The sequence below is a fragment of the Antechinus flavipes genome, chromosome 2 (genome assembly GCF_016432865.1).
Source record: "Antechinus flavipes isolate AdamAnt ecotype Samford, QLD, Australia chromosome 2, AdamAnt_v2, whole genome shotgun sequence".
NCBI lineage: Eukaryota > Metazoa > Chordata > Mammalia > Dasyuromorphia > Dasyuridae > Antechinus > Antechinus flavipes.
Window position 1 is genome coordinate 524,164,419 of NC_067399.1, and position 12,704 is coordinate 524,177,122.

The following is a 12,704-nucleotide window of genomic DNA, read 5'->3' on the forward strand; positions in this document are numbered from 1 at the left end:
GGTTAATGTATTAGGAAGAAGACCGAGGAAATTATATCATGGAAGTCAAGAGTAGAGAGTTTCAAGAAAGATAGTCAGCTGTGTCATATGTACTGTAGAGAGATTAAGAAGAATGAGCTCACTGACGTTTGTTCCACAAGAGTGGTAAGGGTGAAAACATTGAGGAAGTGGAAAAAGTGGATGTTGATTACTCATTCAAAAAGTCTGGCAGTGAAAAAAAAAAAAAAAGAGAGAAACAGCTAAAGCAGGACAAAATGAAGACTTGTTTTAAGATGTGAGAGACCTAAATATATTTAAAGACAGAAGAAAATGGCAGGACAACAGGAAAGATTGAAGATGCAAGAGAAGAATGGGAATTTTTGTTCATTTCTAATGAATCTCAGTCACTTAAATTTATGATGCATGCTTAACTTATATTTATAAATATCTAGTGTAGAAGAGTTCAATGCAGAAAAACAAGGAAACTGTGACTTTCTGACATAAATACAATGATAGAACCCTTTGGTGCTTGAAAAAAGACTACTTCAATAAGATTTAGTATATGAAAATCTCAATTTATAAACAGTAGTGGACAATTATTCACATTTCAAAAGAATTCCTAATAAAGCATCCTTAGCTACATTCTGTCCTGTACTATCTCCCTGAATATATTTAATGTAGGATTGATACATGCTTGACTCCTGGATTTAAGTCTCAGCTCACCTTCTGCAAGAAGCCTTTCTTGGGCCTCCTTAATGTAAGTGCTTTCCTGGGCACAAAGAGAATAATTGACTTGCCTAGGATTATACAACCCATGCATTAAAGATGACATTTGAATAAAAATCTACCTTATCCACTGTGCCATGTTGTTTCTGAAACATTTTCTGCTACACAAAACAAGGTAGATTTTTAATTAAATGCATAGACACCCACAAATATAAAACATTGTTTCCTTTTGGGTAAGCAGAAGTCAATAATATTCAGAATAACCTTCCCTTTTTTTTTCTTGCATGGCCTGATGATAGATCTAAAGCAAGACTTGCATCCTTTCTGTAGCAAAATGGCTTGATAGCTAATTAGATGACTGGTAGTTACAGAAGCTGAGCAACAGTAAGAAATGCCGCCACAGACGGAGTTCTCATTACCATGAGATCACAAGGAAATTGTTTGATTAATGAATCTTGCAAGACAACAAAGCAAGCCATGACTACAGGATTTATTATTATTATTATTATTTTTACAGAGAACCAACACATGGTTGCCAGTATCTGTTTGAAGACCTTAGATGAAGGCAATATATTACCTCTCAAAATCGTCCAAGCTACTTACTTTCCTAATTATTAGGAATCCTCAATCTTCCTTTTTATGACCCCTTTCCATTGTAACCATCTTCCTCTTAGGACTAAACAAAACAAGTCTATACTGTCTACAAAATACATATCAATCCTTACCATGTTATCATAAGTGCTCTATATCTTTCCTTTGGCTAAGAGAAAAATGAGAGCATTTCTCGAATTGTCTGCCTATCAATAAATCTAACTAAAGATATATTTATTAGTTTCTTTAAATCTACTTTTCTAAGCAAAACAAGATATCTTCACTAGACACATTAGACATATTTCTCTATAAATGAAGGAAGGACTTGGATGGCCAGCAAAGATGCAGCAAGGTAGAAATGGAGAGACTAGGTTAGTCTTAAAAGCTGCTTGCATTGGAATTCTGTTTATCTAGGAACATGTTTGCTTTATGTTGCTTTATCCAGACCACTATCTATATGATAAGTCCCTTCTACAATATCCTGACAAGGAACCATCTAGCCTCCTGCTAAAAATTTCTAGGAAAGGGCAAGTCACTAGCTGTTTTAGGAAGTCCATTCCACTTTTCCCTTTACATTTATCAGAAATCTGACTCCTTTCCATTGAGACACTGCTGACAAACCAGAATTGATTTTTTTTAACCTCACTCTCTGGAGCTATGCAGAAATAAATCCAATCCTGCCATCTCCATCTCCCCACATAAAAATTGCAGTGCCACAAAGTTAATGTAAGTATGGTGGATTAGGAGAGTCCCTAATTAAATTGACAAGTCCTGCAATCAGATTGATGGGACACAAGAAATTCCTAAAAGAAAAAAAAAGAAAAAAAAAAGAAAGAGTCAGCAACTCTCCCTTAAATCCTATTAAAAGTAATTCTTATCGAAAACAACTATCCTATTTCTTCCTGTTCACCAAGCTTTTGGGAGATTTCATTTTCTTAATTTTAAAAATTCCTTCCTTTCTTGTATCCTATCATCCTCCAAGTCTAAGATAATAACAATAACAAATCCATAGCAACAAAACAGTTTATGATTTATAAGCATTTTCTTCACTACAACACCATGAGGTAAAGAGCGCAAATAACATTAGAACCTTCTTATGATGAGACATAAAATGCTATATACCAATGCCTACTGGATTCAACTGGTAGAACTTAGAAACAGCTCTTCGATGAGGTTGAAAAAAAAAAGATCCTTTTATGATGAGAAAGGAGCTCAGAGAGACCGACTGGCGTAGTCACCCAATTGGCTGTTCCAGAGCTGGAATTTGGACAATCTAGGAAGCTGTGTGACACTGCAGTGAGGAACTATATCCTACCTTGATGACCTGCTTGATGCCGTTAATGGTGATGTTCATGAAGGACTTGAGCATACTGGCGTCATTTAGCGAGTCTGCGTAACGTACACACATGAATAGGATATGAGCTGGCAGACCCGGAATCATGTTCACTACCACACCCCGAGGCTTCAGATCTGGAGGTAGAGGAGGAAGAGAATTAAAACAATAAAGCCATAACTCGGCTAGTTAATACATGTTCAAATCAAGATTTTTCTACTTTCTTCTAATGTGACTGACCGCCAGAGTGCTGGGTACGGTTTTCCCTGCTGAGAGTCTACCCTATTCCTTCCTTGTAGACCATGGAGGCCTGGGTGCCTTCTCATGTCCTCTCTGCACTACAAAGTCTGTCAAGCCTGAAAAGGAGTCTGACACCCTAGCTCACCCACCAGCAGAAGGGGGGAGCTGGACAAAAGCAGCCTGCGGCAGTTAGGTCACAGATGAGACTCCCAGGTAAGATTTGTTCCTTAAACCATCTTTGTTCCTGGTTGGATTCAGTCTATGTGGCTAGATGGGGAAAGAGAGGAGTCAGGAGAAGAAGAATAAACAAAGGGGGTGGAGAGGGAAGAATGTGGAAGATCTCTCTGGTCATCCCTGGTCACTGAGATTTTTATCCTACTGTCTAAATTCCTGAGCTTCATGAGAAAGTCCCAAGTGTCCACGAAAAGTACCAAGAATGAGGTTTTGCACCAGCTTAGCTTCATCTTCCTTTTTATATTCCACCATTCCAATGTACTCTTTGGTTTCCGAAGACGAATGCACCTCATTGGCTGAAAAGAGAAACCACAGTCAGAAAAGCACGCGAATCTCATGCTAGGCAGCAGTATATCCACAAGCTAAACAAATGGAGACCATTCTCACTTCCCCCATTGTGGCTGTCTCGGATGTGAAAACTCTCCAGTTTTCAGAGAATCAAGGGAAGAGGCTTAGAGGAAGACCATAGTTAAGGGAAGAGTTAATGGCACCTCAGAAGCTATTTAATTCAACCCATACTTGAATTTTTAAAAAGGACCAGAAAAGTTAAAAAATGAAATGGGAGGAAAGAGAAAAGAGAGAATTAAGGAAGGTCACAGATGCCACAGAAAGAGAAAAAATATCAGTTTTGGGTTGTCAGAAATGTCTCATACAGTGGAGAGTTCCAGAAGAATGAAAGACAAGAAAAGGCCATAGGATAGTTGATCAATATTCCTTTCCACACTGTGCACATGTGAGGAGGAAAAACTAATTATGTTGGGCAGCCAATATTCAAGATGAAATATCCATTTCCTTGGTTTCTCCACTTCCCTCTAATTACCTTTCTGGGAGGGTGGTCTCTGTGAATATGGATGTGGGGTAAGGAATTAAAGATGAAATTTAGATCAATCAATTTTAATCCCTGTTCATTTCTGGGGTTACAAAAATAGTTTGCTAGAGAAAGAAGTTAAAATTATTATAAGGCTGCTCTTATAAATTGGCCAATTGGTTATCTACAGATATAGTAGGGTCTGAGAGGTGCTGGGTAGGATTACCTCCCTCAGCTATTTATCCTCTAGCCTATTTGTGTTTAAAAAAAAGTCTGTCATTAAAAATTTTATTCCTTTGAGTTTTGAAGTCTTTTTGATTTTCAAGAGTTATATTTTATTGTGGTTCAGTTGTGTCTAACTCTTTGTGATCCCATTTGGGGTTTTCTTGGCAAAGATACTGGAGTGGTTAGTCATTGCCTTTGCCAGTGGATTAAGGCAAATAGAGGTTAAGTGACTTGCATAGGATCCCTTATTAAAATGCAAATACACAAGAAGGTCATAGTCTTTTGCTGACACTATTAAAAGATATACTGACAGCTAACTGAGTGTAGGGTCCATTGAAAATGGGAAAGTGAATCAACCTCTCTCTTTCCCAGTCTCTCTCTCTGTGTCTTTGTGTGTCTCCATTTCACTCTTTCCCTCCCTCTTCCCCACTGTCTCTTTCTTTTTGTCTCTCATTCCCTTTTACCTTTTTCAATTGTCTTAGTTAGTGTCTTGATTTGATCTTGCAGCTTTTTAATCATTCTATCCTTCATGTCTAACTCTTCCTCAAGATCCTATAACAATAAAAGAAAATTGGGTTTAAAGTTTGTTATTATTATTTTAGAATGTGGCTTCCTTAGACATAAAATGCTATATACCAATGCCTGCTGGACTCAACTGGTAGAACTTAGAAACGGCTCTTCGATGAGTTTGAAACACAGATTCATCATCATTAATTCCGCCAGTTCTAATGTGAGTAAGCTTGTGAGCAGCACAAGTCTTCGCAAGGTCCTGATAAAGGTGTTTGAGAACATCCTCCCTCCATGATACAATGACCCAGGACCAAACATTGCATAAGCTCTAACTATACTCAATACCTCCTTCTCCATCTGCAATCACAATATTTACTCTTACCACACCCCGAGCTCGTCATAAGGGACAGGTTAGCCAAATCATTGCAATTCCATTCCTACGGTGTGGTTCCCCTAAATGCTTTAGTAGAAGTACTCCCCTCTTTTAGAAGGATCAGGGCTAAGAAACCTTCTCAGAGTTGGCTACTCTGATGGTGCTAGAGAACTGAAGGCACTTTTAAGAGAGAAGGATACAGATAATAAGGAAATTCTCTGACTGAGAATCACTGAGAGAAAACACACTATACTTAGAGATAGAGAAATACACACAAAGTAAATAGAAAAAAGCACATTCACTATGTATGTATTCTTTTATATCTTCATATCCAAGTAGAAAATCATCACCATACACGTGTGTGTGTGTGTGTGTGTGTGTGTGTGTGTGTGTAAAATACACACACATACAATGCAGTGTGAAGGAGAAGAAAGAGCTCTCAGTATAAAATGAATTGTCCTGAGGTACAATTCTGATTCTGTGGTTTACTATGTCTTCAACCTGGGAAGGAAATCACTACCACCATCCCTGTCATTTATAAAATGAGAAATGATCTCTAAGGCCCCTTCTGGTTCCAGATTCTAAAGCTATGTCAGTGTAAAGTGGCTGGGATGTTGATCCAAATATTCCCTTTCCCTTTAATAACAGATACAGATCTTCATTTTTGGAGGTACACATATTGCTACCCCAATCCTAAAACAGCTATGAAAGGACACTCCTGACAGAGGGCTGAGGGGATCCACTAAGCGGCTTCGTTAATCTGTGGGAGAGAGCTGGCTCTGAGGCACTGGCTAGTGGGTCCTCTGTGGTAAGGCTGTTTGCAGCCCGCTAGAGCCGACTGTTATATTTTCAGCCCCAGCACTTGCACCTTGGTAATTGGCACACTATAAATCAATATAAAACATCTAATTTACTGTTGCTGAGGGCCCACAGTTGAGTGGTGTTAATAATGCAGATTAATCTGAAAATGCTTGTCAGCCCTTTTTTTTCCTCCTAAAAAAGTTGGTTGTTAAACATTCACCAGCACTCCCCTGACTTAGTCTTTAGTCTTAACTATATATAGGTTAGATATAAACAGCCCCCAGGATGACTCTAAGTGAGTGTGTGAATATTAACATAAGAAAAAACAGAGGGAGAAAGAAGTGCTTTAAGGACCTGCTCCCACAAAAGGGGCTTGCTTTGGTGGAACAGAGAAGATGGTTGTGCATTGGGACAGCTTATTCTATGTATAAGAATCATAGAATGGAGATCTGAACCAACTGTATTTTACAGATTAGAAAGTGGAAAATCAGAGAAGGGAAATGACTGTTCATGGCCACAGAGCTGATTTGTAATGTAACTTGGAATAGAAACCAGATTTCCCTTACTCCCAAATCTAGTGTTTTCTTTCCTTAGAACTACTTTAATTCACTCCAATCTATCCATCTTTTCATCTATAGCAAGGGTCCTTAACCATTTTCTATGTGTTTTGGAACTCTTTGGAAGGCTGGTGAAGCCTATGAATATGATTTTAGATTTATAAAATCATGTTTTTAAATGCATGAAATAAAATATATAAGACTACAAAGATTAGTAGGAATAAAGATGTGATTTCCTCTCATCTAGCTCAAGTTCTACCTGAAATCCATGTTCTCCTTTCCCAATTAAGACTCTGAAATGTTATAGAAATCTTGCTTTCTATCTCACCATTCAAGAGTATTCCCATCTTTGAATTTTAGATCTAGCACCATTTAACATTCAAATACTAATAGAACCATTGTAGTATTTTAATGTTAAATCTCACATTGAAAGCCAGCAATTCTTACCCTGTTTTCCATATTGAGACGAGATGCTTCCTGCTTGAAACTGCTCTTGACTTCACTTTCTGTTTCTAATTTTTTCTTCAAGTGATCACTGGCATCTTGCATTTCCCTAATGGTACCAATCAAATTTTCTTTTTCTTTGATATGTATTTCATTTTGAACTTCCATGGTTCTAAGGAAAAGGAGACATGTAGTATCATTCCATCATAGTGAGCCTACTTATTATCAGGTCCATAACTGACTTTTATCCTTTTGATACTCTACTCAAAAAGCAGAAATATGATCTGAAACTGGGATTAGAAAAGGGAGAACCGGAGAGAATTTGGGCAAAAATTTATTTATTTCCTTGCCGTTTTTCCTTGCCCCTTTCTTGTAACTCAGTGTCTTCCATGATTCCCCTCCCAACTATTGCTAGTCACTAACCCTAATTATCATCACTGTGATTAGGCAATTCTAATTTAAAGTGTTTGCTATGTTCCAGGCACAGTGCTAAGCATTGGGGATACAAGGAAGGGCAAAAAATAGTCCTGGCTGTCAAGGAAATCTCAATCTAGTTAAAGAGACAACACACAAGTAATTACACACAATAAAGATATTACAGAGTGAATTTGAGACAATATGGGGGAGAAGGCACCAAGAAGGATAACTGGGTAAGGTTTAATTTATATTAAAGGAAGTCAAAGAAGCTGAGATAAGGGGATAGAGTATTCTCAGTGTAGGAGACAGCTAGTGCAAACACATGGAGATGGAAACTGGAATATTATGGGGGAGTAAGATTTAAGATGTCTGGAAAAGCCAGAAGAGGGCAGGTTGTGAAGAGTTTTAAAAGCCCAACAGACATTGTATATTTTTATAATTAATTATTTTCACTCTTTAGGATCAATTCAATAAATACTTATTGAGCATCTTCCATGTGCAAGGCAGAGAATTCAGAATGGAACACAAAGAAAACAAAAGAAGAACAAGTGAAGAAGATAGGGAAAGGATGATATTTCACTCCTTCCCATGTTAATTCAAGTCCTGTGTGAAGAAAACTTCTTTTATGGAAATTATTTTGTTTCACTAGGAAAATTAAACGTCTCAGGGAGGGGAAATGCAGAGAGGAGGAGAGAATTTGGAACTCAACATTTTTAAAAAGAATGTTAAAATTGTTTTTACGTGTAATTGAAAAAATAAAATATTATAAGGAAAATTATTGGTTCACATATTGAGCATCCAATACAGCGTTGTACACATGGAATTCCAGCAGAGGGCTCTTCTGATGTAGCATAAGATCACTAATTTAGATAATGGCACAGGTCTCAATCTTAGTATAACTTGGAGATTTTGCTCTTTAACTATTTCAGTAAGGAAAAATTACATGATCACTGTACTTACCTCCTTTGTGTTCCTTCCTCTTCCATATTACGATGTAACTGACTAGACAGTTCTTCTATTTTTCCTATGATGAGAAGAATTTTCATTCTTTCATTTTGGATACCAGTGTCTAACACTTTTTAAAAATCTTAATCAGATGCCCTTTTGTTGTATTTAACAAATTATTGTTTAGATATCAATTATGACCCAAGCTTTTCTATTTCTTATGTATTTAGTATTTATGAAATAACCAGTAAACAGTTATGAACTCTGCAAATGATGATTGTCTTTTCAAGTCACTATTTATATGTCCATTACAAGAAAAAGAATCTTGGTTTTTGACTCACCTTTTAACCATACTTGTACATGAATAGCAACTATTTTTAATAGCTTCAAACTCCAAACACAGATATATTCATAATGATATAAACAAACATTATCTTTAAATTCTTAAGTCTGGCTAATGTCACTGCTGTTAACTAAAAATTTCCTCTATATTTTTGTTCCTCCTGAAATTTTCCCTGACTTATATAGCTAGAGGTGATTCTTCCTTTCCTAAATATTTATACCTCTTTTTTGGACCTCTTCTATTTATCATATGTCTTAAACCATAGTAATTTGTGTACATGTCTTATCTCTTTATAACTACAAGTTCTGTAAGATGTAGGACTTTATCTTGTTTCATTTTTGTGTTTCACTAAGCACAGTACCTTTATCAACATTAAATATCTAAAGAATATTTGTTTGATTTAATAATAGCCAAAGAAGAAACAAGAAAGAACTTTTATTCGGGACTAGATTTTAAACAATAAAACAGAGCTGATTCCTGAAGAAGAAATGATGGAAAACTTAAAAGAAAGTGATTAAATGGCCATATCATAGAATTTGAAGAAAGGGTGCATTAGGTTTGATGCCAATCTTGATATCAGAAAGTAAAATTTTAAAGAGTTCAGAGAAAGCATTGATAGCATCTCATGGCCTATAATTCTATAAGGAAAATCTTTCCACGAGAAGGATGTAGTGCTGTTAAAAATGAAATTCTGATGATACAAACACACAATTAAATCCATCAAAGAAGAAAAATAGGAGCCCAAAAAGATTAATATAATCAGATAACTTATCAATGAATTAAGATTTTTAAGAGGCTTGTTAAGAAAAGAGAAGGGCAATTAACTGAGTAAGGAATCAAAAGAATGGGACCTATAAGAATGTTTAGAATTCTAAAGCCCAATATATTGGATTTTATCCAGAGGATATCCAGAGGAGGGAGTGGGGGGAAGGGGAAAAATTGGAACACAAGGTTTTCAAGGGTAAATGTTGAAAAATTATCCATGCATATCTTTTGAAAATTAAAAAATAAGATAAAAAAAGAATTCTAAAGCCTAGAACAGACTGAATCATGTCTTTGCTGACAAAGATAACAAAATATATAATTTGTGTAAAAGCTTTTTGGGGGACAAGTGGAAGATCAAAGAAGGAATAGGACTATCCCTTAGGTAGTTTAGGATTATGATAATGATAAAGAAGAATAAGAAAGTTCTTAATTTGCTTCTATTTTCCCTGTGGAAAAAACCTCTAATATTAGGAAATATAGAAAAAAATTTAATATATATCAAAATAACTGTGGAGATAGTTATAAAGAGAAAAAGGAGAAGCTGGGGAACAAAACAAGTACCAATATTGCACCTGCTCTCTGCCAGACACTGTGCCATTCTTTACATAAATCTCATTTAATCCTCACAATACTGAGAGGTGGTTGTTATAATTGTTCCCATTTTACAGATGAGAAAACAGGCAAGGAGAAGTAACTTGCCCAGGATCTCACAGCTAATAAGTGTTTGAGTGTAGATTTGATGACAGGTGTTCCTGAGCCCAGGCCCAATCTATTGGTATAAATTATGTTTTAAGTTGGATTACCGATGTAAGTCTTGATGCTGCTCCTTCATCAATCATCAATCAATCAGCACTTATTAATCACTATATGTCAGAAGCTATGAAGTAAGATACAAAGAAAGGCCCTCAGGGAGCTTACGTTTAGTGGGGGTGACAACATTAATAGGTATAGTCGAGATACATACAGAGTAAATGTAAGGCAATTTTAGAGAGAGAAGTTCTAGGGAGGGGAAGGCCTCCAGCCGTGTTATTTGAACTAAATTCAAAAGGAAGCCAAGAATTCTGAGAGTTGGAGATGTGGATGGAGATATGGGGGAGGGGGAGATAGCCAGCTAAAGACAAAGAGAGATGGGGAGATGGAGTGTCATGTTTGAGAAACAGGAAATAAGCCAATATAGCTAGATTGTTGCGTGCATGGAGGCAAAATAGTTTTAAGAAGACTTTTGCAACTTGCAACCTGTTCCTCTTACAAAACAGGAGATTGGATCTTAAAGGGGCCAATTGACCTGCCTGAACAACCATGGTCATAATCAGTAGCAAATGTGGACGTAGAACTCATCCTCCTGATTGATTATTCTGTACTTTTTCTCCACCTCCGATTCACATTGCTTCTCAAATGTGAGCAGATTCAAGTGTTCCATTCTTATTTCTTTATTTGCATAATCCATATAATAGTAAACAAAAATAAAAATATAATAATCTATTCTGTTGTAAATTCTTTGAGACAGGAAAATTCTGGTTTTTTTTTCTTTTAAATCTTTGTATCTCTGATACCTAATCCAGTGCTTTGTACCTGCTTAATAAATTATTTCTAAATTGAATTGCTTTCTACATATCTAGCCCATTCTCTACCCAGGCGCTTCACTCATTTATATATATATATTTTTTGCCTCCCCCAAATCCCTGCATTTCTATAGTTTCCCTTTAATTTTCAAAGCAGTGTTTCAGTACATGCAACCAGTCAGCACTACTGGGAGAAAATTGGGATTAAAAAGATGAATGTATGGTCCTTAAAGGAACACCGACGTTGGCCAAGGACAATCCATTCCACTCTCCTCCTTTTCAATTAGGACTCAGCTGATTGTTCATTTGCAGTGTTTATCCACCACACACACACACACACACACACACACACACACACACACACACACACACACACACACAAACACCTACATATGCTTCCCTAACTTTGCCAACTGAGCTGAGTTTCCTTCATGAGAGGTCGTCAAATAGTCTCAAACCTTCTTCGTTCCTGTCCCACTTTTCAAGGGCCCTTTGATGGACTGCTGTGTGCCATATCTCTCCATATGGAGGGAGAGGTCAGAACTGGAGTTAGAAAATTTATATGGCAGGGGAAGAGGGACTAATGGGGTTGTTCTCACATGTGGCCAAGGAGAAAGGATTGAAGTAAGTGGCTCTACTTAGGATGAGAAGCATCTCAAGCTGAGGAAATAAAGCAGAGGCACCCCCTCCCTTCCCATCACCCCGAAAGCATGGGGTCTAGCCTGTGAAATTCCTTACAATTCCATTCTCAAAATGGATTGAGTATCAGGGAAAGCTTTCTGGAGGAAGCTTCAGGAAGAGAATTTTAGACACGGGGCACAGGGGCCCAATACAGTTAATGTTCAGAGGGCGACGTACTTCCATGTGTGTCAATAGAGAGGCAGCTTGATGTGGTAAAAAGATCACTGGACTTGAGAATGTGTGGGAGAAAACCTAGGATTTTCAGGCTGTTAGCTAGGTGACCTTAAACAAAGCACCTAATCTCTGTTATCCTCAGTTTACATATAAAAGTTTATATGTAAAATAGGAATAATAAAATAGAATTATAAACTTCTCAGAGTGATTGTAAAGATCAAATGAGAGGATAAAGACAAAACCCATGACAATCATGAAGCACTACATTGATGTAGCTATTTATTACTGGATAACCTGACTATTGTCCTCAACATTTTCTAATACATTTTTTCCTTTGTGAAGAAAGAATTTTTTATAATGAAACTTTGCAATCCAAATGATTTCTTCTGAAATGGTTGCATAGGATATGAGAGCAAAAGGAATTTTTCTAGTTTAGTTACTATTGGCAAATAAACATAACTATAATTTCTTTATAGCAAGACATTAAGAGGATTAAAGCTTTGATATCTACAGTCACAATTTTCATGGTGCCTAGTGGGAGCCATGAGGACTTTTCTTCCTTTTAGAACCAATATGTCCTATTGCATACATGTCTAGCTTTGCTTCCATTTGTTTTTCTTTGGTTTCAAGTTGAGTATACCTCGATGCCCACCCCCATCCCAAGTCATTTCCCTGTGGTGAAAAATAAATATATATCATCAAATTTACCTTTCATTTTTTCAGTCTGTTCAGTTAAACGGATTTCAAGATCCTGTTTCTGCTTTTCAAGTTCTGAAATCTGCTGTTTAAAGTCTGGAATCATCTTCACAGAAGAATAAAGAAGGAGCGTTAGAATATTGACACAATCAACAAGGCAGCAAAAGCAAAAATAAAAAACTGTTATCTTGGAAAAAAATTCAGGATAATTTCAAATTCTTTATGCAACTTAATTAAATTATTCCATTTGGTCTGCCATTTATATTTCCACTCTGTCCTAGACCACTGGGGAAAAAACAC

The 12,704-nt window shown here is 36.6% G+C and overlaps 1 protein-coding gene across 1 annotated transcript in view; it reads right to left on the minus strand.

The window, feature by feature from the left end:
* MYO5C (myosin VC) overlaps positions 1-12,704 on the minus strand; it is a 132,114-nt gene that overhangs the window by 13,795 nt on the left and 105,615 nt on the right. The window contains exons 30-35 of the mRNA XM_051980669.1: positions 12,417-12,510; positions 8,199-8,262; positions 6,825-6,993; positions 4,601-4,688; positions 3,301-3,399; positions 2,612-2,766 (exon numbers count right to left, since the gene is read on the minus strand). Coding sequence (XP_051836629.1) covers positions 2,612-2,766; positions 3,301-3,399; positions 4,601-4,688; positions 6,825-6,993; positions 8,199-8,262; positions 12,417-12,510 — 669 coding nt within the window. The remainder of the gene's footprint in view (positions 1-2,611; positions 2,767-3,300; positions 3,400-4,600; positions 4,689-6,824; positions 6,994-8,198; positions 8,263-12,416; positions 12,511-12,704) is intronic.